The sequence below is a fragment of the Eublepharis macularius genome, chromosome 7 (assembly GCF_028583425.1).
Source record: "Eublepharis macularius isolate TG4126 chromosome 7, MPM_Emac_v1.0, whole genome shotgun sequence".
Classification (NCBI taxonomy): domain Eukaryota; kingdom Metazoa; phylum Chordata; class Lepidosauria; order Squamata; family Eublepharidae; genus Eublepharis; species Eublepharis macularius.
The window spans coordinates 15,920,398-15,947,085 of NC_072796.1; the positions used below are offsets into that span (position 1 = coordinate 15,920,398).

Here is a 26,688-nt window from a genome sequence, read left to right on the forward strand (position 1 = left end):
ATAGATTTGTAAATATTGCCGCTGGTTGTCAATGCTCTTGATAAACTATCACTGAAACAGGAGTCCAGCTTGCGCTCTGTTGAGCGGTTGATAGCTGGGATGTTTCTCCCCTTGCACCTCTGACTTCTCCATTGTAGGATCTCCAGCCCGGGAGTTGGCTTCATTGCCTGCTCGCTGCTACAGGAATCCTTGAAGAAATCTAAAGAAGAGAGTTCTCCACTTTAAATTTACTTGTTGGAGATTTGGACTGCACCACGGGCTAATATTGTGTATGATATGATTTGGATATAGACTTGTGAACAATTTGTATAAAGATATTTTTGATAAGTATTTTGTAAGACTAATTTTTGTACGGTGTGCTACAAACATTGTGGGTCATTTGACCTTGCCACAGTAGGTTTTCTTTTTGCTGGTGTAACGCTATGCGCAAGTGGAGGAAACGGAGAGCACAGCCCCATTTCTGGGAAACTACCAGCCACTTCCACCATTGCTACAGATGGCCAAACAGTCGTGACATTTTTAGCCTTATAGAATCAGGGCCCTGTTAAGTAGACTGAACAAAACTGCAGAGTTCCAATGCAACTCCCATCAAAGGACAGGTAATGTCCCTCAACAGGTGAATCCCAACAGGAATAAACCCCCAGAGGGCTAAGAGGTATATAAACAGGAGGAGTGCCTGAAATTGTGTAGAACTGCCCCCCCCTCCTGCAGTTCCTCTCTTTAGATCTAAATCTCTCTCTTGAGTATGAGTATGAAATTCCTAAAAAAGAGGGAAATAAATCAATTGTGGGATTTCAGAGAGAGACCGGCTAAAGGGTAGTTAAGAGAATTCCTCTGAAAAACACTAGCCTGGGTCCAGCTGCTCTCTGTTGCAACTGCAGAACACGACTCCTTACTGCCTTGGATCTTTGCAGGCAGCCTTCCAACAGGGGCAGAGGTGGGGATGAACCTCATCCACGGTGCAGTGCTCACTGCCTGCTGAATCAACAATAAGACCTCTTCGTCAGATGCATTTGACAAAGAGAGCTGTGGTTCTCGAAAGCTTATGCTTCAATGAAGTTGGTTAATCTTGAAGGGGCTACTAGACTTTTTACTATTTTGCAACTACAGACTAAAATGGCTAACTCCTCCGGATCTATAACAATAAGACCAATAGCTTCAGTACTCAGTGTACATCTAGCCATTCCACTGTATGGGTTGCCCAGTTCTAGCCTGGCTCCTGCACCAATCTGAGCTGTTCGGTGGCACCACTGTACCAGCTGAGGTGTGTCAAAGGAGAACTCAGACAGAGCCTCTCCTGATATTCAAATGGAGAGGGGTTGTCACAAAGTTCTTTATGCTTAGGGATCCCATTCCCCTGGTGGGGGTGGGAGATTCCCCGCTCCCAGTCTCCAACGCTCCCCCCCCCGCGGCACTTGCTTACGTGGCTGGCAGGGTGGGGTAGATGTGGGGAACAGGCTCGGGAGCCTCACAGCCAAGGCTTTTTTTCAGCTGGAATGTGGTGGAACAGAGTTCCGGAACCTCTTGAAAATGGTCACATGGCTGGTGGCCCCGCCCCCTGATCTCCAAACTGAGGGGAGTTGAGATTGCCCTCCGTGCCGCCGAGCGGCGCGGAGGGCAATCTCAACTCCCCTCTGTCTGGAGATCAGGGGACGGGGCCACCAGCCATGTGACCATTTTCTCCGAGGGCAACCCACTGAGTTCCACCACCTCTTTTCCCAGAAAAAAAGCCCTGCTCACAACATATTCCTGCGTGCTCCAGAGCACATCCTTGTCCCGCTGGGAATGATGTCATTCCCCCAACCCGCACCCCCACCACGGACCCCCCCCCGGTTTGGGCTGTGAGGACCTGGCAACCATATTTATGCCTCATGAAGAAGAAACGGAGGGCATCTTTGGCTTGGAGTCTCTTTATCTTTGGCACAGCATTCAGGAAGTTGCAAGTGATTTAGAGAATAAGTTAGGTTAATGGAAATCCCGGGGCTACAGAAGATGAGACCAAAGGAGAACGTAGCCAGGTATTTTAAGGTGCCTAGTTTAATATGTAATGCCATCAGGTGACGAACTGCACAGTTTGGGGCAGGGGTCTAGGCCACAGATATGACCCAGCAGACAAGACACCTTCAAATTGCCTCAGAAATTGGCTGAAGAACAGCTCAACCCACAATGGAGTATCAACTGGATGATAGACTGCCTGCCATGAAACTTGCACTCCTTTTATAATCGCAGCACTGAAATCAATCCACGAACAGCAGTTCACTGTACTCCTACACTGGATTTCTTCCTTTCCCTCCCTCATATTTTCCTTTCCTCAAGTTCTCTGCCCTTATCCTTCCTCCGTTACTCACTGCAATTTCCTCTCCTTTGCAAACATCTCTGTCTTGACATTCTCCACCCCGGTTATTCAATGACCTTACAATGAGGCACTGCCCTGCAAAGAATAATAGACACATCACAGGCAATCCATTACGGAGGCAGAAATACAGCCTGCAGAGAAAAGGCTCCGTGTTCGAAGGGAAAAAAACACAACAATAATGCAGATCGGGCAATTTAACTGCCCACACAATGACAACAGTTCCTCCCTACTTTGCTAGTTGCCTTTCCTTTAGTAATTACAGGGTTGAAACATTTCTGGAGGATCAGATTTACCTTTGGCCATTTTATAGTGGAAAGATTAAATCTGAGGAAAACAACACAGATTTCCCTCCTGCCCCGTTCTTCATTCCTCTGGAATCATGAAAATAAAACAACTGAATTACATTGAATGAGAGGGAAGGGGCTCAAGGCCTTGAATAAGAGATATCCATCAAGGGATACCGAACGGACCTCCAGGGTAGATGTGCGATGGAAAATGATGCTACATATTAATCTGAATAACCGCAAACATAAACATGAGTCAATTCCTGCTTTTCTTTGGCGAGCCGAGGGAAATGAGCAAAACCCAGAGACTTTGTGATTTACTTAACATTCAATTCCCTCCAATTTTGTCTCAAAACCTGCGAGTAGAGAAATGCAATCTGCATGGCTGTGGGGGGGGGGGAGTGTTTTTGTGCTTCAGGATAGTTTGTCAAGTGTGAAAAGGGAGAAGCGAAAGCAGGATTGAAGTCCTTCCTTTTCTACTTGTGGCGCCCTAGATCCTGTCGGCTTTGTGGCTGCTTAGTTGTGGTTTCTGCAGGTCAAATGTCCACCTTCATGCACCTGGCTCAGAGGCAGCAACGTGCAGGGGCAAACCTCTGGATGCACAAGAGGCTAATCTTCTGGTTTCAGCAATAATTTGCCCTGATTACAACTATAGAGCAAGCTCAGGATTTGCTCCCAGGGGTTCCCTGAATTTCAGAACCAGGAGAATTCTGATCCACGGTGTCTGCATCCTGCCTTGAAAAGTCTGTAATTCAACCCTCTAATTGAGAATAATAACGCTTGATTTATATACTGCCCTTCAAGACAACTTAATGCCCACTCAGAGCAGTTTACAAAGTATGCTATCATTATACCCACAACCAGGGCTTTTTCCCAGCAGGGACGCGGTGGAACGGAGTTCCGGCACCTCTTGAAAATGGTAACATGGCCGGTGGCCCCGCCCCCTGATCTCCAGACAGAGGGGAGTTGAGATTGCCCTCCGCATCATGTGGTGCGGAGGGAAAACTAAACTCCCCTCTGTCTGGAGAACAGGGGGCGGGGCCAGCGGCCATGTGACCATTTTCACCAAGGGCAAATTTAAACTTTAAAAAACTCCCCCCTTGTTCCAGTTGACCCAAAGTGACATCATTGTGCGGTCCTGAGTTCCATCACTGAGTTCCACCACCTCTTTTACCAGAAAAAAAAATCTGCCCACAACAATCACCCTGTGAGGTTGGTTGGGCTGAGAGAGCTCTGAAAGAGGTCTCCAAGAGGTCTCCAAGCTGGCTTCAAGCGGAGGAGTAGGGAATCAAACCCAGTTCTCCAGATTAAAGTTCTGTTGCTCTTAACTACAACACCAAACTTAGCAGTTCAGGAATGGAGAGAGTAGGGCAGGGGTCCCCAACATGGTGCCTGGGGGCGCCATAGAGCCTACTAACCCCTACCCTTGTGCCCGCCAAAAGGTTTTGTGTTTGTTTGTTTTACTGTCCGCCTTTCTCACTGAGAACCAAGGCGGATTACACAGTGCAAGTGAAATACAATATGATCAAAAGGTATGACATTCACGAAACAGGTACAATAATGAACAACAGTTAGTATATTCAGTGAAAACAGATACAATAGGACACAGTAGCAGAAAATTTGAAGATAAGCATAAAGTCAAGCACAGAGATGAAGTCTTTCTGAAACAATTCATAACTAATTCACATGGTATGTTAACTAACAAGGAAACTCTAGTGGCACATATCGGAGTCAGCATACAGTATCCAGTAGCATAGCATATAGTCCCTATTCCTTCCAAAGCATACCTCTGAACTATTTCTTACAACACAGTCCTGTAATCTGGGAAGACAGCCCCTTCTGAGTAATTCAGTTTTGCATAGTTTGTGGAAAGCCTGGAGAGCAGGGACTTTCCTGACCACCTAAGGTGGGTGCCTTCACAGAGAAAGCACGTGTGCGAGCAGCTGTACAGTAGAACTTCTGATTGGCTACTGGATATCTAACAGATAATCCCAGATGAGAGTTTCTTAGCTAGCTCAATACGTATACTTGTGTATACGCAAGAAAATATTTTTAAACAGTATGTCCATTTTTAAAAAAATCTTGTTAAACAGAGCTTGCACTTGAAAAACAAGAATTATGCATAACTTCACTCCCTTACATTCAATGATTGGCTCCATCACTGGCAACAGCTGTTTTTTAGTTTAGCCACCACCCTGTATCAGATTTCTAAAAGTGTCTGATGGCTCAACAAGATTGGGGACCCCTGGATTAGGAAATCGGTGCTTGACTGACAGATCTCTTGGTATGAGTCTCATGGTGTCCAACCCTCAACTTAGTTTGAAGAGGTGTAAGAAAACAAGAGTGTAACTTCATTAAACTGGCAAAACAAGGAGCTGTGTATCAGTTCTTTCAGTGTGTTGTATCTCACCACCTCTTCCACTGGTGTAAGCAGGAGGGGCAACTCTTGACAACCGGCATGGTGTTATCCATGTGGACAAAAGTCGCATGGTACTAAGGCAGTGGTATGGAAAGGCATCTAGCAAGATAGGTGGTAAAACAGGTAGGCAGGATACAACCCAATGGATTTACCACTTACTATGTAATTAATTTTGCTTGATAACTGAAAGCGAAGAGGGACAAAAAAGCAATTCTCATTTTAATATCTTGAAAGACACCCCTTCAATTTTGTAGCTAAAAAAAAATCATTATTCAACCAAATATATCCCAAGTTACAAAATATAGGCTTCATACAAATAACAGCACAAGGAGGACTGCATGGAGTCCATTGAAAACTAATTAATCTGATGACAGATATCTCAATCCACAGGCTTGCTGTGTATCGCTGCAGGATACACCACAAATGCATCCACAGGCCTCCCTGAACAAAGTCAGGCGCTTTTTTGGAACTCCCCCTCCCCAAATCACTCCTGCACAGCCCACCATCAGCTCCTGCACTCTCCACCCCCCGGCTCCCAACTGAGCCTCCTTATATAGGGCTTCCGGCCCTGCTCTCCACCCTTCCTCTTGTAGGCTGCTTACTCCTCCTGATCCGGGCCAGCTGGGGAGGCCTCCAGGTGTCTCTCCCCAGCTCCCTTTCCCCTTGTTTCTTACTTGGAGGATGGGCCTTTCCAGGCAAGACGGCCTGGCAGTTGTTTCTCCCTGGGCATGCTTGCGGCTAGAGAAGTTCCTGGGGCGGGTGGCGTTTCTGTGGGCTTGACGCCCGGCTGGCCAGCCCCACCCAGCGTGTGTGCAGGGGCAGGGGTAGCTCCTGCCTGTGTGCCCCTTGGGGCCTATCACCTGAGGAGGGGCCTGGGGCTCATCTGTGGCTGCTCCCAGGTCTCCCGGGGTATGCTGGCTGCCATCTTGCACTCCACTCCGGGGCTCCCCCAGGCACCGGCATTCCACCGCTCTCCGCCTGCTGTGATGGCAGCACGCTTCCCGCAGCCCCAGGTGTTGTGGCTATGGTAAGTCTGGGGGGTGCAGGCAGCTCATCCCGGGACAGGCCCTAAAGGCCCTTTCTGCTTGCACTAGCCACTTATACTCATGGTAGAAGGAGAGGGCAATTTTCACTGATTCTGCACTCTCACTGCACCTCCCCCCCCCGCCAACATTTTGACCTCCACGGGGGCACACTGACCCAAAGGTGCACAATTTTGTGTAGACTACAGTGGTAGGCGGAAGGCAGGAATGTCACTGTAAATGCAGTGCAACTCCATGTGCGCCGCTTAATATTGAAACCAAATGGTCTATGTTAGAGGTGGGATCACCAGGTCTCCTGACTCCCCCGGTGGGAGATCAGGGGCCCAGCACTGACCTTTGCTGCATTTCTGTTTCCCTGTTTGCACATGTGCACAGCTTGCGCATTGACATCACTTTCAGGAAGTGACATCATCACCTGGGTCAAGGGGCAGCCTGGGAGCGCTCCTGCACTCAACCAGGGGGACGCATTGGCCTGCTGCGGGCCACGATTCTGCCTGAATTGGTCCCGCTGTGGGGCACGATTCAGCACGAATCAGGCTGCTGTGGGTGTGGAGCTCTGCCCCAGGAAGTGCGTCGCCTGGGGGGGTGCCCCGGGAAGCACGCCCCCCCTTGCCAGTCAAGTAAGTGAGGGTAGAGGGATAGGGTAGGAGCAGGAGATCCCCTGCCCGGGGTGGGGAAATGACACCCTTAGTTAAGAGTTCCCCACACTTTTTGAGCCTACGGGTACATTTGGAATCATGACACATTGTGGTGGACGCACCAACAAAATGGCTGTTCCAGGAGGCTGAGGTAGCCACAAAATAGTTACTACAGTTTTCATCGAGTCACATGAAGACACCTGTACTGTAGAAACAGTTTCTGCCAAAGCAACGGTTTTAAAAAGCTGCACAGCCAATCGATACTCCAATGGCCAATCTGACGCTATACTTTGCAGAAGTCCCAACTGGCCCCATCCATTTTCTAAAAACACTTGGCAGGCACCACACTGGGGACTTCTGGTCTACACAGATATCATGATACATCATGATTTTATGTAACAATTACCTTTTAGGGAACAGCATGACCTTTTACAAAACAGTTAAGCTTCCTTGAACATGATTTGGTGAAATATCTAAACTGAACCTTAATTAAAAGAAAAGTCTGCAAGTTTTATATCAAATAATTGAATATTAAAGCAAATAGAAGCCAAAGAATTTTCCGTGTCACTGGAGATGAGGTTTCTGTTGACCCACCTCCAGTTATCTTTGCCGCTGCTCTGTGAAAAAACTTTGTAAAATTTCCTTGAAGCTTTAATACATCTTCCTACAAGACAGTGATTAGAAACAGTATTTTTCTTACTGATAATACTTCCTATTAGCTCTAGTTTTTAGACAAGAGCTTTTCTTTTTTCAAATTCCGTAACATGGGTGAAATAAGACCATTTCTCTGACATAAATTCTATGCAAGAACAGGTACGTTCAGATAGTTTGCTTTCCTGGTTAAACTAAGCATGTCTAATTACAGTTAATTTGTATCTGTATTTTCTAAATAAAGGCACATTCGGCTATTTAACCTCCCCCCAATGGTGGCAATTAAACATTTAAAACTATATGGGCCAAAACAATTGGCGCACAGCGGAAAGGAAGGAGTTTTAAGCAATCCAATTCAGCCTTTTAGAGAAAGTCTTTGACAGCTAGAATGCCGAGTAGCTGCAACTCCTGTCTGCGCACAGTCAGCTGCTTGAGATTCCCACAGCTCTTGCTGCATTAGAGAGTGTTAAAGATAAAATTCTCAGGGCCAAACTAGGTAAGACAGCAGGAGATTTGTCATCAGGTTTCTTCCAGAGGTTATTTTTTAAAAAAATATATCAGAAGCTACCATGCCGGGAGGAGAGGCTGGGGTGCGGCCAAGACGCTGAAGGAGAAAGAGCAGAATATCTCTTTCTCCCATGCCACAAAGTGCAATATGGCCCCTGGTGAGGTACAGACAAGTACCTGTATATTTTCTTCAACTGGGAAAATAACAGCTTCAAGAGGAAGATGGGGAACTGAAACCAGGAAAATGGTGCAAAGAGGAAGAACTCAGCACTGTCCCACAATGTACACACAGGCACACAAGTAAAACAGACGTTTTATTTTTTTTAAAAAAAGGGAGATCTGACAATGGAACTTCCACTGGCCATTTTCACACTGCTTATGTTCTCTCGGAACGACGTGGAACATCACGCAAAAAACGTGGAAGATCGCATTTTCTCGTGCAAGATTTGCACGACATCATGCAAATCTCGCACAAGAAAACACGATATTCCATGTTTTTTGTGCGATGTTCCGGATCATTCCAAGAGAAGGTAAGCAGCGTGAAAACGGCCAACTGTCTTCTCTGATTTGGCTTTTTGAGGTGATAAACCAGTGTCTTGATTATTTTCACTTCAGATTGTGGATGGCGGCTCCCACAACTGAACAGCCCTCTGTAAAAATACAAATTCCCCTCATAGAGGAAGGCTGATGCAGAGAGATTTCTCACATGGCCTTTGTATCGACTCGTCTTTTGTGTGTCAGGAATTTCTTTTCAGCAAGAAGCATTCCGTTACGTGTGGGCCCCGTTGTAAAGAGAAGGACAAATTAAAAGTTGAAAGATCGGGAATGGATCTCCAGAACATTTTTACTGATGAACTGATCCCTGTGTGTGTCTGGGGAGAGGTTTAGCTCAAGACCACGGGTAGAGAATGGGGAATGGTTTAAATCCCTTCCTCATTTTTCCAGCCTCGAAATAACCTCCCAAAGATGCTTTTTGTTCCATGGCTCACCATGGCTTGAAGTAGTACACTCTAAACGCAAGCTTACTCCCCCTGTGATAACTGTACCAAACACAGTAAACTTTTAATTCCCATGCAGGTATCCTGCCAGATCTCAGAAACTAAGCAGGGTCAGCCTTGGTTAGTAATTGGATGGGAGACCTCCAACGAAGACCAGGGTTGCAGAGGCAGGCAATGGCAAACCACCTCTGTTAGTCTCTTGCCTTGAAAGCCCCACCAGGGGTCGCCATAAGTCAGCCATGACTTGAGAACGCACTCCACTGTGGGGACGTACCCCTTCCATGTGCCCTGGAGACTAACAAAACACAGCACAGAGGCCAAGACCGGATGTTTTGTCCCAAGGCTGCATGCTTCCCACCATGAGAGCCACCTGCATTCTCAAGTTGTACATCCTAGTCAAAAGTGTATACTTCCTTAGTGAGCGCTGTATCTAATTTTCCAGCAGCACACATCAGTTGTCTTTCTGCTGTCTTCGCATCTCCACCCCCTCCATGTTTCCTGTGCTTTCTGGCAATTACCCACAAGTTTCAAGTGTCTGCAGGAGGACTTCTACCTAATTGCCCGGAACAGTGCAGCCAGGGACCAGAGCCCGAAACTGTTCCTTGGCAGGATACAAAGAGAGGCTGATCGTTCAGTCATACAAATCTTGGCAAAGCCTTCCCAAAAAATCCACTCTGAATGCTTAATGCTCAGTTGCTGGCTGTTCAGAAGAAGATGAGAGCAGGCGGCCATGAGGTCAAAGGGCAAGCTTATTTTACAACACCCAGTGCCGTTTCATACAGCCATGAAGCTGGATGTGTCCCCAAGCTACTCTCCCCAGGATCTCTATGAGTGCACAAAGGTGAGATTTTGGGAGGACTTTCTCCCTCTAAAGACCAGGCAAGTTGATTCCCAGTTCAGATTATGACCACAGCACAAGGTTGGCGGAAGATTGAGCCTTCCTCACACACCAGTTATCCCACTGGCCCGTTAGGGGAACATACCCATAGATGTACGATTCTTCGTGAGGGCCAACAGCAGCTCCTGGGTTAGTTTCAGGTCAAGAAAACAGATCGAAAAACTTAAATCTCCCATCCCTTCATACTATAGTACCAATCGGAATTGAACCCTCCCTCCATGATCCTTGTTTTCAGGGGAAAAAATGATGGGGGCTCCAGTTACAGAACTCCTCAGCCTAATTATACGTTAGCTGTATCCTTGCACCCTGCCTGGGTCTGCCACAAAGACTTTTGGCCAGATACGCGTCACAAGCACCATGCTTCGAACTCGATTCCCAGATGAGCACCCACACAAACTTGCAGGCACGTTTGATTAAAAGTCCTTGCGGCAGACCCAAGGAGAATACGAGGACCGTGTAATATATAGTACCATCATCTGTGTACCCAGTGCCTCATCTGTTTGAGCACTGAGGAGTGAATGTGTATGACTTGTAGGGTTTCCACCTCTGGGTTGCGAAATTCCTGGAGTTTAGGGGGGTGGAGCCTGGGGACGGCGGAGTTTGTGGAGGGGAGGGAGCTCAGCGGTATATAATGCCACGGAGTCCACCTTCCAAAGCAGCCACTTTCTCCAGAGGAACTTATCTCTGTGGTCTGGAGATCAGCTGTAATTCTGGGCAATCTCTACCTAGAGGCTGGCAACCCTAACTATCTGTGCTTTTTCAAAGCATTTGGTCACTTTATATTTTTAGGGATACACTTAAAAACTCTTAGGTATAGGTTTTTAAAATGAACTATGAAGAGGCTCCCTGAAGATAATAAACATTAGGCTCTGTAACTTTCTAACAGCTTTTTCATCCCAGTGGAGATAGCTTTCTTTAGAACTAAACTGTTCCATATTTACATATCAACATACATCTGTCCATATCTGAGAAACAGAGGCCCAATTCATACTTCATGGCAATAGGTATTTACACTCAAGTCCACTGGGGGAAGTAAGTCGTGTGAAAGAAAAATGAACTTCTCCAAACATTCAGGGACATGCAGCAGCCACGCACCAGGAAGCTGCCACGATGACCCACTGCATGCTGGGAGACACCAATCGTGCCTTCCCACTGCCCACTTGCATTTCTCGCAGGGAGCACACAAACGTGACACAAGCTCTGATAAAGCGTGAAACAATGGCTGTGAATTAGAGCTCAGCATGCGTACAGAGCTCTCCTTGCCAAAGCAGATGGAGCTCCATGGCAGATGGAGCTCTTGACGGCGCACAAGCTACCAAATCACTGATGCCAAAGTGACAGACTCACTTGAGCATGTGGCATTGCTTGGCTGAACTCCGGCCAACAGCCCCCACCCCCTGCAAGACTTAGATCCTTCTTCGGCATCATCCAGGAAGCTCGTCATTTCTCGGCTACAGGAGTTTTGTTAAGCAGAAAGTCAACATCTTCCCCTGGTTTGTAAGGGCCAAAAGTAAAGACACCTAGGATTTCTATTTAACTCTGATGAGAAGATTAAAATTGCACTGCTGACTTTATTTCCCACCCCCACTGCCAAAACACAGTATATCCTGGTAATTACATTTCTCCTGCACAAACACACACACACTGTAAAATGCAGGGCACTCGAGATTCATAATAAGAGTTTGATTACTTCAGATTGAGGGACACTAGCTTGAAATTAAACGACGTCTTGAGAACCCTAGCCTCCCCTGCAGTGAAATGTGTTATGAAAGGAACGAGCGAAGCTGAGAAATCTCTGAACACCGAATTGAGCAAAGCTTTCGGTCTTAACAATGCAAATAGCATGTGTGCGTGGCTGTGTTTCTCAGCTTATGAGTTCTAATAAAAAGAACCAAGAGGCTGTGCTTTCCAATAAACATGACTCTCTGAAAGAGCAAATTCAAAAGTCTATTATAAAATGTAGCTGTTGTGTTCACCAAGCATGTTTAATATTACAAATTTAGCAGATGTCATTCCTGGGAGCAATTAGATGTGCTACTGTAGTTAAAAGGAAATGCACAGGAGTGAAAACAAATCATAAGAGTTTAACTTTTATTTGCTAATTTGCCAATAAGATATGCGGGAAATGATTAAGGGTCTACCTCAGCTGCGAAAGTAGAAATACATTAAAAATATCAGCAGCACAGCAGACTGAAATTATTCTGGAGCTGTTATTCTGGAGTTCCTATTATGACGAAATCTTGCTACACTGATCCATGTTTCAGTAATGGCCCGTCTTGACTACTCCAGTACGCTCTATATTGGGCTGCCCTTGAAGACAATCTGGAAGTCCCCACTGGTATAAAATGCCATGACATGTTTGTTAACAGTTTCTGATTGCACTGACCACATTCAGACAATTATGTCTGGGGGTCAGTTCACTTCTGAGTTTAATTCAAGGTGTCAGTACTTAGTTTGAAAGCCTGTAAATGGGTCTAGGACCACACAACCTCCCACTGTATGAGTTCCAGAACAAGTTAAGATCAAGACAGAAGGATTTACTGGCAGCGCACTGAAAGAAGAAACAGAACCTTTCCACAGTAGCGCCACTCTTTGTAACTGTCTTCCAAAGGAGGTAATGAGGGCTAGTTTTACTTTGCGGTTTTGCAGGGGATGCAAACAACGTATTATTTACATATGTTACGTATGTTGTAATAACAACACATTATTTACATAGAATTAATGATAGGTTTATCATTAATTCTATGTAAATAATATGCTGTTGTTACTAAACTATCTTGAATGGCTAGGAGGAGGAGTAGAAATTTTAAAAATAAATGCATGTAAATTAACACGAGAGAGTATCAACGGCACTCATAAAGATGTAGCATAGGCATAGCATCCTACTATGTCTTTTTTTTTTGGTACTTGAGCTGCAGCTGACTCATGGTGACTCCATAGGGCTTTCTGCATAGCAATTCTAACTTCTCTGGTGGTCTCCCATTCAGGTACTGACCAGAGCCAACCCTGCTTAGTTTCTGAGATCTGATGAGAACAGCTAGCCTGGGCTATCTAGGTCAGGACGCTGTCTTAAATGTGGTTAAATGATCAGAAGCAGACCTTCTCTGCATCTGATGAAGTGGGCAGCAAGGTTTCTGCAGCTACAGACCAACTCATTCGTTTTCTGGAATCTGGCTGCCTTCATAGGTCATTGGATATTGTGCCATCACTGTTCTCTGGTCATCACTGGTAGCTGAATTTCCTTGTCCAAGAAAACAAGACCCAACCAAGTGTGGGATGCGGCCATACTCTTGCCACAGAACGCCCTGCAAAAGACTTCAGGGCACACACCCCAGAGGCCAAATTCTGCTCTGAACCTATTGTGGAGAGGTAGGGCAGCTAGGAAGGTTGGAAGGAAGCATCACTTTCTCCTGCAATGTCCTATGTACTGTGAAACAAGAGAAAAATCTCTGCTGCAAATTTTTCAGAAACTGAAATGAAGCTACGCAGAGGCAAAGCTGCCGCTGCTGGCAAGCTGAAGGAAACAAAGCTGCCTCCGAGATAATCAATGCCACAGAATTGCATGATATCGCAACCCACCACCCTATCAATAGTGTGACTTCAAGACTGTTTGGGACTAGCGTGTTGGAAAATCCAAGCAGCAACATACATGTGCATGCCAAGGGGTTCAGTCTGCCTGGGATGTCTCCCATTTAAGCATCACTGAAGTGAATAGGAGCTGTACATAAGTTCTGTTGGCCTTTGACAATGTAGGGGTTGACCAGCTGGAAATGAGGGCAGGGGAAGAGGGGGGGGGGGAAGGATTCAGAGTGTTCCTTCAGTTTCTCCTGCGGTACATTCATTCATAAAGTTCCTTGGGCAGAGCAGTTTGCTGAGGTTATTTCTTCCTTTGCACCACGAGAAAAACAACAAAATCTCAGTGGAAAGTTGTGAACCATGGAAGGCCCAAGAAACGTGATGTAAATGCGATGTCTGTGCATGTGAAGAATAAAGGAGTACTACCACCAGCTCTGGATGATGCAAAAAATGGCCTTCTGTCTCCCCACCCAAATATGTACTGCTGCCCATTCTAGAGGAAACAAACCCCCTTTTTAAACTGGTGCCTCTCTCTGCTTCCTCTATCAGGACCCAAGTCAGCCTTTCTTCCTCCTCCTGCTACCCTTTGGGAACGGCTCTCTTATTGCCCTTTGGCTTCTCCTTGCAACCTTTTCTTTTCCTGATTTGGGCAATTCTCGTTCTCCAGCCTTCCTGCTTAGAGGCCAGACTGTGTGTATTCTTCATGCCCATGAGGCTCGTGCATAAGAAATGCCTTACAGACCCATCACTGTCCCACCTGCCAAGTTTCTTTGTCTCCCACAGTGCCATCTTCAATGCAAAACAAAATCTGAGTCTCAATGTGAATGAAACTACATGTTACGGTGGCTACACGTCTAACCTGTGGCTGCTGAAGCCATTCTAGAGGAGAATTTAGCCATTTAACAATTGTCTCGAGGGCTTGATCTTGCTCAGGCCCGTGGTGCTGTGGCACAATGCTATCCTGTCCCCCGCCCATGTCTTTTCAAGTGCCAAAACAGCCCCCACGACTGTATCAGCCCTTAAAAAGGCACAAGGAGGTGAACAAGATTGCCTGGTTTCCTCAGGCTAAATTTAAATGGTTAAATTCTTCTTTAAATTCGCATTGGCAACCACAGGTTGGACGTGTGGTTGCTGCAATATTCCGGCCACTTCCACACATGTAGAATAATGCACTTTCAATGCACTTTAGCAATTCTCTGGAAGTGGATTTTTGTTCCACACATGTACGTGATTCTGCACACGTTGGATAATGCAACATGGATAATGCAATCCTCTTTATAGACCATTTGGAATAGATTTTTTCGTGTGCAGAACAAAAACTCCACCCCAAACGATTGATAAAGTGCATTGAAAGTGCATTATCCAACGTGTGCGGAATGGAAAAGCAGTTCCAAATGTTCACTAAAGAGTATTGAAAGTGGATTATCCAGCGTGTGCGGAAGCAGCCTATGTTTGGCTCTTTGCCTTTACGTATCAGGATAGGGCAGCGAAGGAGACGGGTTGCTCCTAAATACAGGGTCGTGGATCCTGCTTTTCAACTGGATCTTGCCCTTCACACCTTTCTTGCTTGATAAGATGAACTGAAGACGTATGTATGCTTTATGGTGTTACTTTGTCCTGTGAATAAAGGACACCTGAGTCGGATGTGCTGCACAAAAATGGTCACGTTCCCAAGAAGGGGATGAGTTCCACGTGGCTCAGACTTGCCTGAAGCAATGAGACAACACGGAACTGGCAGTCGAGGAATGCCGATGGCCACAATCGCAACTGTTTACTACCAACAGAGTCCTACACACTGATGTCAAGCGACATCTTGGGGAAAGCATTGTCTGCTTGAGCCCAAAGAGAGACATGAAATCAAATTTCTCTCCCTCACCAATACCAATTCCCAGGGTTCCCAGGGAAGAGGGAATGTGATGTCACCGTTTAAATCAGTAGTGTAGACCTTCCCACAATGATACCACAGTTAAGACTGCCACTCCTCCATGAATTTGTTCAGTCTACAGATTGTTTCTGTTTGGGGTTCTAAAGTAAGTAGAAAATGCACCGTGGATAATGTTTGCCCATCTCTGGACAAACTGTGCGGCCAAACCAACCTCATTTGGCCCTGCTTCCCGGTTCAAAACTTTTAAATCCCACTGATTTCTATGGAAGTCTTTGCTTAGCTTAGTCCTATTTCTGGAGCAACAAAGGAAATATTTCCCGTAAGTCAAAGTTTAAATGCTTACCCTTTGGATGGATCATGCCTTACCATGTTCAAGAAATAAACACAATTTTCAATGCACTAGGCTAAACAGGACCCTGCCTGATACGTACCCGAAGTCTGCCAAGCACTCGACAACCACCGTGTTTCTGCAGTTCTTGACAGACAGTGCGAACAGAAAGCTTATCGGGCCCTAACAACTAACGGTGCCTGCTTCTTTTTAAAAAAGAAAAACAGAGTAAGAGTGCATTGTTGTGTTGGAACATAATGCACAGAGTTACTTTATCACAGGGCTTTTTTTCAGGGGGAACGCGGGGGAACGGAGTTCCGGAACCTCCTGAAAATGGTCACATGGCTGGTGGCCCTGCCCCCTGATCTCCAGACAGAGGGGAGTTGAGATTGCCTTCCACGCCACCAAGCAGCGCGGAGGGCAATCTCAGCTCCCCTCTGTCTGGAGATCAGGGGGCAGGGCCACCAGCCATGTGACCATTTTCTCCGAGGGCAACCCACTGAGTTCCACCACCTCTTTCCCCAGAAAAAAAGCCCTGCTTTATCGTAACTGCTCTGAAAGTGGGGATTGCTGCCGAGCATCACCGTCTGCATCAGGCAAGAGGCATTAGCGACCTGTTTTCCAGCTCCTCATTTCACCATTAAAATCACTGATGTGGTATGACTAGAGAGGCAAGCTGAAATAAGCCCCTCGACATTGCTGTGTATGCAGCGAACGCCTCCGCCTGTGGATAACTGGCCAGGTAGCAACTGTAGACACAGAGGACCGAGATCCACTTTCCATATCCTTCAGAGCTTGTGGAGACACCGCTCTTATGTAGTCCGCTGGAAGCAAAAGGGTAACTAGGGGTCCGCATCATGTAATACGGTGCTAAACTCCCTTATACGCCCTTCCTGCAATGCACGTCTGTGTGGTAAAGGCAAAAGTAGCCTGGGGGCAGCTTTTAGCTTCAGAGCTGCTGTTTCATACATCCTTAGGGATCACAATGCCCCACACTTTGGTCCTTCACTTCCATCGGGATGGAGAGTGAAAATTATTCCCACTACTTGTAGAGAGATTTCTGGGCTCCTTAGGACCATTTTGGAACAGCAGCTGCAGCAGTAGAGTTTATTGTCTATGCCAAAGGCCATTACAATCCAAACACATAAAACAATCTGAACACATAAAATAAATAAGTGAATCATATATACAAATATCAACAATTATTCATATATACAAGCAGGGCTTTTTTTCAGTAGGAACACAGTGGAACGGAGTTCCGGCATCTCTTAAAAATGGTCACATGGCCAGTGGCCCCGCCCCCTGATCTCCAGACAGAGGGGAGTTTAGATTGCGGTGCGGAGGGCGATCTAAACTCCCCTCTGTCTGGAGATCAGGGGGCGGGGCCACCGGCCATGTGACCATTTTCGCCGAGGGCGATTTAAACTTTAAAAAACTCCCCCCTTGTTCCAGCTGACCCAATGTGACATCATTGTGCGGTCCTGAGTTCCACCACTGAGTTCCACCACCTCTTTTCCCAGAAAAAAAGCCCGGTATACAAGTATCAACAATTAAAATGATCTAACCCAGAGGTGCTGACCAAATAAAAACATTACTTTCTCCAGATACAGCTCTAGCCTGAATTTCTTTGGCTGCTAAAGCAAAAAGTGACACTCTATAAGAAACAAATGGATCAGTGTCTGAGAAGAGAAAAAGCAGCTTATCGGAATATGAAGAAAAGTTTAGACCCATTAAAAGCTCTGCGAGGGATTTAGTCCTTGGCTATGCATAAAGGGAATAGGATAACAAGTAGTGTGGTAGATCTTATAGAACTTTGGCTTTGGGGACAGTTTTGTATGGACCTGGGGTGACTTCTTTGGAAAATCAAAGTATGGAAGACACAGACTAAATGCATCTTCCCAGAAAATGTACCCGAAGGTGACACCATGCCAGCAATACAATTGGGTTACAGCTTACCTGCATTTCTTGGAGGATGCATATAAGAGGATGAGACTCAACACAACGGCCTGAAGAATCTGCTTTCTATCCTTCTACCTTCTTAACATTTTGTTAACATCCATCCTGATGAAGAGATTTGGTCAGCTCAAAAGCTTGCACAATGTTCTGTGTCGGTTGTGTTGGCCTCAATAAAAAAGCCATTACTCGGATTTCCTTCTAGTTCGGGGATTTTGCGCCGACCAATATGGCAGTACGACTTCTTGCCTTTAGGAAGAGCCCATTAGGGAGGTGGCTGAACCGAGAGTGCCGCTCTTCCCTCACTGATGCCCCTGTCCGGCTATCAGGTGGCCAGTCAGATGCTGAGGGCAGTTGTTCTCAGGCCTCGGATGGGAAGGGAAGGAGTTGCACCACATTGTTAGTTCTCCTGCCCCGGGAACAGCAGCACACTCCAGCTGTCCCTTGCCTTCCTCCTCAGCCCTCACAGGAACCTGCTTTTAAGGGATTCCCCTTCCCACCTCCCTGGCTTTCCTCCCAATCCCCACTCAGACCCCCCCTGATTAGCCCCCCTCTCAGCCTATCCAGGGGGAGGGTGGGGTAACCTCTGCAGTTCCCTGGCCTTGCCCTCCTGCCCCACCTAGGGTGAGGAGTTTGCTCAGCCCCCTGCCTGGCTCATCCCTGCTGCTGCCTGGAGTCTGTGCCTGGGCTGCCTTGGTTGCTAAAGCACTCCTGTGGGCCTGGCCAAGGTTGGGCCGCCTGTGCCGCTGCAGAAGGTGAGTGAGTAAACTGCAAGGCTAGGGGTTGCAACCCAGGGTTGGGCACGGGGATCAGCTGCGGCTGTTCCAGTGCGGAAGGCGGCCTGGAGCTCTGTGGAGGTGCCTGCAGCTGATGGGCCAACAGAAGGGCTGGTGCAGGGCTTGAGGAAGGCGCCTGCTGCTCCACTGCTGGCGGGGGTGATGGAAAGGAGGGACGGTGTTGCTGGACAGCAGGCCTTCATTTTCAGACTTCGGGTGCTGACCAGGGGACATTTCATAAAAAAAGAGCTGGAGGAACTCATTAGCATAACTCATTAGCATATGCCATGCCCCTTGACATCACCAGAAATGTGCCATTAGCATAACTGATTTGCATATGCCACACCCCTGACATCACCTATCCTGGCTGTTTTGGACCCAATCCTGGCCATTCAGGCCCGAAATTGGGCCCAAAACAGCAAAAAGGGGTTGAAAAGGGCCAAAAAGGGCCCCCAAATGTTCAGGATTGGGCCGCTGCTGAACAGGAGAGTGATCTACCACCCATCAGAGGCCCGATCAGGGCCGTTTCGGTCCCAATCCAGGACAAAACGGGCCCAAAATGGGCAAGAGTCAGGTGGGTGGGGCTACCTGACATGTGACCTCTTTGGAGAACTGCCGGAACTGCGTTCCTGCACGTTCCCCCTCAAAATGAGCCCTGGTGCTGACAATTCACTGTGAAATGTTCAAGTGTGAGCAGGAGGTGTGGCAGGGAGAGGTAATTTCTAACACAAAAAGCAACAGGCAGAAAGGAGGTTGCTGAACTTTCCTTCTTCTACGTTCCCACTGCTCACTCAGTTTCGCTAGCCAGGCTCTGCACCTCAAAAAAAAGCCTGGATAAGAGAAAATCTGCCAGAGAGATTGCTGACTCCTTCACTCCTTCTGGCTGGATCTCGGCAGATCTCTCTGGATCTAGCCGCAGTGACTGAGGGTTATTACTAGATTGCATACTGACTGCCACATCTTGGAGAAATTTTACATTTTGTAATTTTTCTTATTTATACTGGATTTTACTATATATTTATTGTGTTGTTTTATCTGCTCATGTATTTATATTCTTGTATTTACGTGACTGAGATGTTGTGACCCACCTTGAGTCTGCTGGTGGGGAGGGCGGGCTAGAAATCTCATCAGTCAATCAAGAGAGGGAAAGGGCAGGAAGCTGTATTGGGATCTGTTCCACGATAAAACCAATCAATGGCAACCTGTTTTTGAAGATATGGGTCTACTGCTGTCCTCCAGTTCTTCAGATTTTCCAGGTCACGTCCCACAGAAGAACCACGCGCAGTGGAAGCACACTTGTTTATGAATCAATGCATTCATGAAACCTGGCCGTGCAGGGAAAAGGGGAGGCGGCATTCTCCAGTCGAAGAAACCGGAAAACCTGTTCCATTAGCAAAGCACAGTACTGTTTACTCACCAGAATAACAAGGTCCCCTTGCAACGACTGCTATCTCCTTCTGATGCTTGCAAGCAGCTCTCCTGAGGAAGCATTCGTTTTGGTAAGTGTCTCCATTTGAGCCACAAACGGGAATATAATTTGTGTGACACTAGGGAGGAGGGGAGAGGGGCGAAGAAGAGAAAAGGGGGAAAAAAAGAGATCAGTTCTGCAAACCTTGGGGAAGAGCCATTGAGCTGCGGCAGCAGAGGGGAAACCAGAGAGTTGCATTTTGTGGCTGGCGGCTTCCTCCCAGAGGCCCACTCCACTCTACTGCAAAACTAACCCACAGCAAGCCAACGTAACAGCATCGGCAATCCAGAAATGTGCAGGCTGTTGGTGGTTTTAGGTTCCACAGGTAAGGAAAGATTGATCTGGGACAAGCACACGCTCGCTGCGGGCTATGGTTTGGCAGCCAGACCAGAATGAGAATACGACAAAATACGACAAAATCCCCTCGAACGCATTTCAAGATAGACTCTCAGTCACAGCCTAAAATGAAGTTGCTCCTTCTTCTCCCTTGAAGGCACAGAGACAAACATTGCATTTATGTGTGCCTTTTCTCTCTCTCTGCCTCTGTGATACGGCACAGCATTTGTGGGCAACCCCAATATGCAAGATGATTCTATTCTGTCCCAATCAAGAGTTTATACTCTAAGAATTTGTTCAGAGGTTTAAAGTACTGTGAAGACCAGGGAATTTTTTCTGGGAAAAGAGGTGGTGGAACTCAAGACCGCACAATGACATCACTTCGGGTCAGCTGGAACAAGCGGGGGGAGTTTTTTAAAGTTTAAATCGCCCTTGGTGAAAATGGTCACATGGCCGGTGGCCCCGCCCCCTGATCTCCAGACAGAGGGGAGTTGAGATTGCCCTCCGCGCCACCGAGCAGCGCGGAAGGCAATCTCAACTCCCCTCTGTCTGGAGATCAGGGGGCGGGGCCACCGGCCATGTGACCATTTTTAAGAGGTGCCGGAACTCCATTCCACCGCATTCCTGCTGAAAAAAAGCCCTGGTGAAGACTTTTCCTCCCAGAAATAGTCATACGGTGAAATGCTTCCCCTGAAGCGACTGAGGCAGAGGCATGATTTGGACCAAGGGCCACCATTCCTGAATCCAGTTCTTCATCCAATGAACCAGACTCTCGAGAACAGAGTAAAATATAAAGCAAAGCAGAAGAAGGTCACCTTTTGGGCCTGAATGCCAAGAAAACTGCAATGTCTACCTGTGAAGATGCTGGTGCACCAGAAAGCAAAAAGTGTGGGAAGGGATGAGAGGGTATCGGCCAGATACACACAGACACCAGAGGCACTGCCTACATCTCAGAGACTTGCCTCCCTCCCTCAGGCAGAGCAAAGTGATGTGGCATACAATATTCGGCATGGGTTCAAGAGGTTTCCTACCCCTGATATGAAGGGATGGTAAATTTTCAATCTGCTATTTAAACATGCCTCATCATACTCACAGGGTTTGGGACGGGGGAGTGTTTGGAATAGTCATATCTAGAGCTTTTTTTTCAGCTGGAACTCGGGGGAACGAAGTTCCGGAACCTCTTGAAAATGGTCACATGGCTGGTGGCCCCGCCCCCTGATCTCCAGACAGAGGGGAGTTGAGATTGCCCTCCGCGCCATGTGGCGCGGAAGGCAATCTCAACTCCCCTCTGTCTGGAGATCGGGGGGTGGGGCCACCAGCCATGTGACCATTTTCTCTGAGGGCAACCCACTGAGTTCCACCGCCTCTTTTCCCAGAAAAAAAGCCCTGGTCGTATCCAATCAGACTCTCAAAAACTTAGGGAAGGGGAGATCATGGCCCCTCACTGGAGTGACTGGGTGACTAGTGTGGTGGGTTCATCAGTCAGTGAGAACTGGACTTATACAATTTATGCCCAACATGGCCTAAAATCAACAGAAATTGAAGTAACATTGAAAGCGAGGAGAGGTTCAAATATACCTTGACTATCCTAAAAACACATGTAACATACTCGTGCTCTTGAGCATGCTGTGCAAAAGAATGTTTTTGCAAGTGTGGGAAAAGCCAAGTACGGTCAGCACCTATTGGCTAGTACCTGTTTCGTCAAAAATCCTATTTGACCAATTTGTGAATGCTGGTGAATGTATTCATTTATTAACCAGATAAAGGATGGGAGGTACAAATGAATAAATGCACATGCGTAAAACCAAGAGGGGGAAAGAAAGCAGAAGGCCCAGTAGAAATGGAAGCAGAGGACCAATGTTGACAGCTGATCCAGAGTTCGACTGATAAGACACTTAAGCGTGGAAAGCCTGCTGATCCTACAAGTGCCAATCCTACTGCAACCGCCCTACTCCTACATTCAGCCTCTGAAAAACAGTCTCTAACAGATTATATAAATGTTCACATAAGTCAAATGCTCAGACTGACATATTTATCAGAGTAGCTCAATATTTCTGATGATAGCAGGTAACAAATGCAAAAAAAAAACACAACCCTTACCTGAAATTGGCACGCACATTTCAAACTCTCTCCTTCTTCCTTACAGACACCTCCATATTTACACGATGATTGATCGCACACTCTCGCATCTGATTCTTTTACATTTAATTCTGGGGGGGGGAAATGGAAGAAAAGATTACGGAGGATGCATTTTAACATGCTCAGGCAGAGAAAGAAACAAAGGCTGTTCTGTGCTGGCTAAGGACAAACGGCACAGAACATACCAGAGTGCTAATGAAGCCATGGCAGCTTTTTTTCTTTTTTTTAAAAAAGAGGCCTCTGAAGGCTGTAATTCAGAACAAAAAAGGGGTGTGCTTGACTCTTTTTCCCCACTGACCATTTTTCGACCTGAAACTGCCCTCCCTAAAGCTCCCCACGGGGTTCCTGGTACACAACTGCCCTTGTAAATATGCATCTGGAAGGAAGCAGTGGCTTAGGAAAAGGGAAGTGCTTTGGAAAGAGAGAAAAAACACCCCCAGGAAATGCATCTCACTCTCCCCCTCCGTTCTACCACTCTTCACCCTCAGCCTCCCAAAGCTATTTTCCATTCAAAAGAACTGCTGAGCCTTCTGAGCGCGCCACATCTGCCCTTCCGTGCCACCTCCCAGGAATGAACCTCCGTGGCTTTGCTCTCGGTTTTGGAGGCTCATGAAAGCAGGATGGAGAAGTTCGGCTGGGTGGTGATTTAAGCGGCAGATGCCATTCTTTACTGCAGGAGAGGAACAAGCATGTAGGAGACCAGAAATATATGCAGCAACTCAGTCCTGTGCCTTTAGAAGCACGAAAATAATAGGCCTTCCGATTTCAAAGGAATGCTGGGAGGATAAATACATTAAAAATTGACAAGCTGCCAAATCCTGTCGTTAATGAGAGCCAGAGATGTATCTCACGTGGGCAGGCAGTGCCAGGCAAGATTCGTAATGTTATGCACAAATTATATATATAATGCACTAAAAACGGGCTGTTGCCTGTCTGTTGCTGTTGAGCTTCCATTAGAACAGTGATTTATTTTCTCAAGCTAGGTACTAGGAAATCCTGAACTTCCCTTGAATTTTTATCAGAGGATCCTCAACCAGAAGGGAAAATGACGGGTAAGTTTCCTTGAAAGACACCTTGCCCACGACTATCTTCCTTTGAAATGTGCAGTGTCTGTAGAGAATCTGACCCTCTAGCATTAGGATTAGGGCACAACTTCACCATGACATTCACAATCCTATCACATGTGAAAATGTGCAATGCAATGCAAATGCTACACAAATGTGCAATACAATGCAAATGCTACACAAAGTTTTCTTGCTTCAGCAGAAACAAAAATGGTACTAAAGAGGTTGGCAAAACTTCCATGCTGGCCTAAACCAGAACCAAAACACAAGTGCTTTATTTAAACTGAACCAGAACAGAAACAGAAAACTGAGTGCTTTTATGCCATAATGCATGTACAGAAGGCTTGCCTTTTGGCTGCCCGCAGCAGATACAGCTCTTGAGAAACTGAGGAGCAGGAGAAAAAAATGTCTCCATAGTGATGCTCTAGGAATTTCCCTATGTCTTTATGGTCTATACCATAGAGATTAACCTAAATTCCTAGAGCGTTACCAAGAATAATGTCACATCTGCCTCACACACTGCCCTCCCCAGCGCCCTCAAAATCTCCTGCCATTTGCTGAGGCAGCGTTGGCAACCCTACTGTGTAGCTTTCCATCTAGTTTTTCTTAATCTTTATGCTCTCGGGGTAGGTTCTATCACGAGAGAAGGCAAGGCAGTGGGCTCAGGCAGCAGATTTTGGGGGGCTGCAACCTCTGCCACTGCCACTTCCTTTACCTCGGCCGCATCACCCCTGCCTCCACCTGCCCCTCCTCCCCTGCACAGGAATCAAAGTCACTAATTTCCTGGCATCTTTAAATCTGGAGCGGCAAGGCACACATGCCCAACAAGTCTCATGAGAGTTTGGGAAGCCCTAATGGGCACTCATGATTTGCTTGCCACCCAGGGTTTCAAGATGCCTCGGAGGGGGTGACTGAGAATACTCCAGCTCATGGGAGAGGGGCAGCTATGGGGGAACCTCAGGCTACCCCATGTGTTGCACCAATATAGATAAAAGCACATGACAATAATCAATAGTGAGCAATACTAGGCCAAGCACTTGTATTCTAAATGAACATCAGACTTTGCATGAATCGTCTCTGTGTTTTTTTCTATGTGTTAGGTAATTCTAACAGGTGTGCTTTAATCTTTTGTCAGTTAATTAAAATAGTGGACACTGTTGAGATTAATGTTCCTCTATCGGGAGATTCAACCAATGGTGATCTCTCAACTTAACTTTTTCTGACACTTTTCAGAGATTTATAGTTTTGTTTTGCAAGTTTGAGTATAACGTAATTTTTTACTAATTGGAAGGTTATACAATAGAAACTACGAATATTCAATGAAGCATCCGACCAATTATCGTTTGTTTGTGCTATCATGTGAATAGACCTTAGATATTTGCATATGATGATGTATAAAATTGCAAACTCAGATAGAATGGCAGAGCTCTGATGGAAGAAATCTCTTGAGAGAATTTAGGTGAGAACTTATTTTTACCTATGCATTTCATAGAAACTTTGATTATGTTAAACTTGGAATTTATTAAGAAATGTTAGCAAACTTATTTCTTATTGCCTTTCTGTGTTCTGTTTTATAGGATTTATATTAATAGCCATTTATATTTTGATTACTTGCTTCATTAAAAAACTAGGGTGTATTTTCAATAAAGTGAAATAAACTCTAGATAGGTGTCTGTGTGTTTGATAAAGAGTTGCAAAGCAATATTGAACCCTATATAAATAAATGTACTGATAAACAGGTGGTTCAAAGAACTTATCTGTTTGACAGGTCTGAGAAATAATTGCTGAAAGCTTTCCAGGAGAAAGATACATCTTTCTTTTGGCCAGTAGAAGCTTAGTTTCAGACACGGGCAAAAGCTCGTTACACATGTGCTGAGCCACCAGTGTGAACAATGCAAATGGTACCTGCTGAGCCATGGTTGGTCTGTCTTAGGGCACAGACTTCAGACTTAAATGCAGGGCTTTTTTTCAGCTGGAACGTGGGGGAACGGAGTTCCGGAACCTCTTGAAAATGGTCACATGGCTGGTGGCCCCGCCCCCCGATCTCCAGACAGAGGGGAGTTGAGATTGCCCTCCGTGATCTCAACTCCCCTCTGTCTGGAGATCAGGGGGTGGGGCCAATAGCCATGTGCCCATTTTCTCCAAGGGCAACCCACTGAGTTCCACCACCTCTTTCCCCAGAAAAAAAGCCCTACTTAAATGGTTCCCACTTGCAATGCAACTCTGGAAATTGCACGGCTGTATGTGATGTCTGGGGAGTCTCTAACAGAATTCTCAGCCCACCTTCAAGCTAGAATGTCCAGGCTTCTTTGGGGAAAGCCATTCCTTTCCAGCTGCGCATACAATGAATATAAACACGTAACACAGATAAGGCCATCATCATTAAAAAAAAATAATCTTGATCTACATTAGGGCCTTTCTTCAAATTTGAGCATATCCTCTTCCAAGAAGGTTCACAACAGCCCCCTACAATAGCAGCAGCAGCAATAGATACAATGGCAGTAACACATTTCTGCTCACGCCCCGTAGCAACATCAGGAGCTCTCAAATAATCCTCATCTCGTAGCACTACTGACACCAACATTTCAGATGGTTTCCTGCTGAACTTGCATGCACGGCACGGTGAATGCCAGGAATACCTTTTCGGCTAATCTAATTGGACTTTCTCCAGCTACAGTCTACGAAATGAATCTTTGAGGCATGAAAACAGAAAATTGGCTGTTTAAAGATGGGGCAAGGCAGGTGGATCGTTCTCACTTCAGAATGCGATTCCTTTTTCTGATGTTATTAGATGCAATCGGCAAAGTAGCCCCACTGGTCAAGCCAAGAGCTCATATTATGACAGCTAGTAATAATGGTAGCACAGGACCAGGACTTTTTTTCAGCAGGAACGTGGTGGAACGGAGTTCCGGAACCTCTTGAAAATGGTCACATGGCTGGTGGCCCCGCCCCCTGATCTCCAGACAGAGGGGAGTTTAGATTGCCCTCCGTGCCGCTGAGCAGCGCGGAGGGCCATCTCAACTCCCCTCTGTCTGGAGATCAGGGGGCGGGGCCACCAGCCATGTGACCATTTTCTCCGAGGGCAACCCACTGAGTTCCACCACCTCTTTTCCCAGAAAAAAGCCCTGCACAGAACTATACTCCTGATCACTGTACTTCTCCCTAGGGCTGTCCCTACACACACACAAAAATCAGCAAGTCCAAACTGCAAATACCAAACCAGAGAAAATGTTCGGGATTCCCTGAATACAGAACTGATTCTCTAGTTCAGTTCAGTATTATAGCAGAAATTTAGTAAAATTTAGCCATTGTTTCCTATAGGAAACTCAATCCGGGAGCTATCTGGTGGGCTGGGGAGGTAATTTTTCA

General features: G+C 46.4%; 1 protein-coding gene across 1 annotated transcript in view; it reads right to left on the minus strand.

The window, feature by feature from the left end:
* TMEFF1 (transmembrane protein with EGF like and two follistatin like domains 1) overlaps positions 1 to 26,688 on the minus strand; it is a 127,871-nt gene that overhangs the window by 52,053 nt on the left and 49,130 nt on the right. The window contains exons 2-3 of the mRNA XM_054985362.1: positions 22,217 to 22,326; positions 19,730 to 19,859 (exon numbers count right to left, since the gene is read on the minus strand). Of these exons, the coding sequence (XP_054841337.1) occupies positions 19,730 to 19,859; positions 22,217 to 22,326 (240 nt within the window). The remainder of the gene's footprint in view (positions 1 to 19,729; positions 19,860 to 22,216; positions 22,327 to 26,688) is intronic.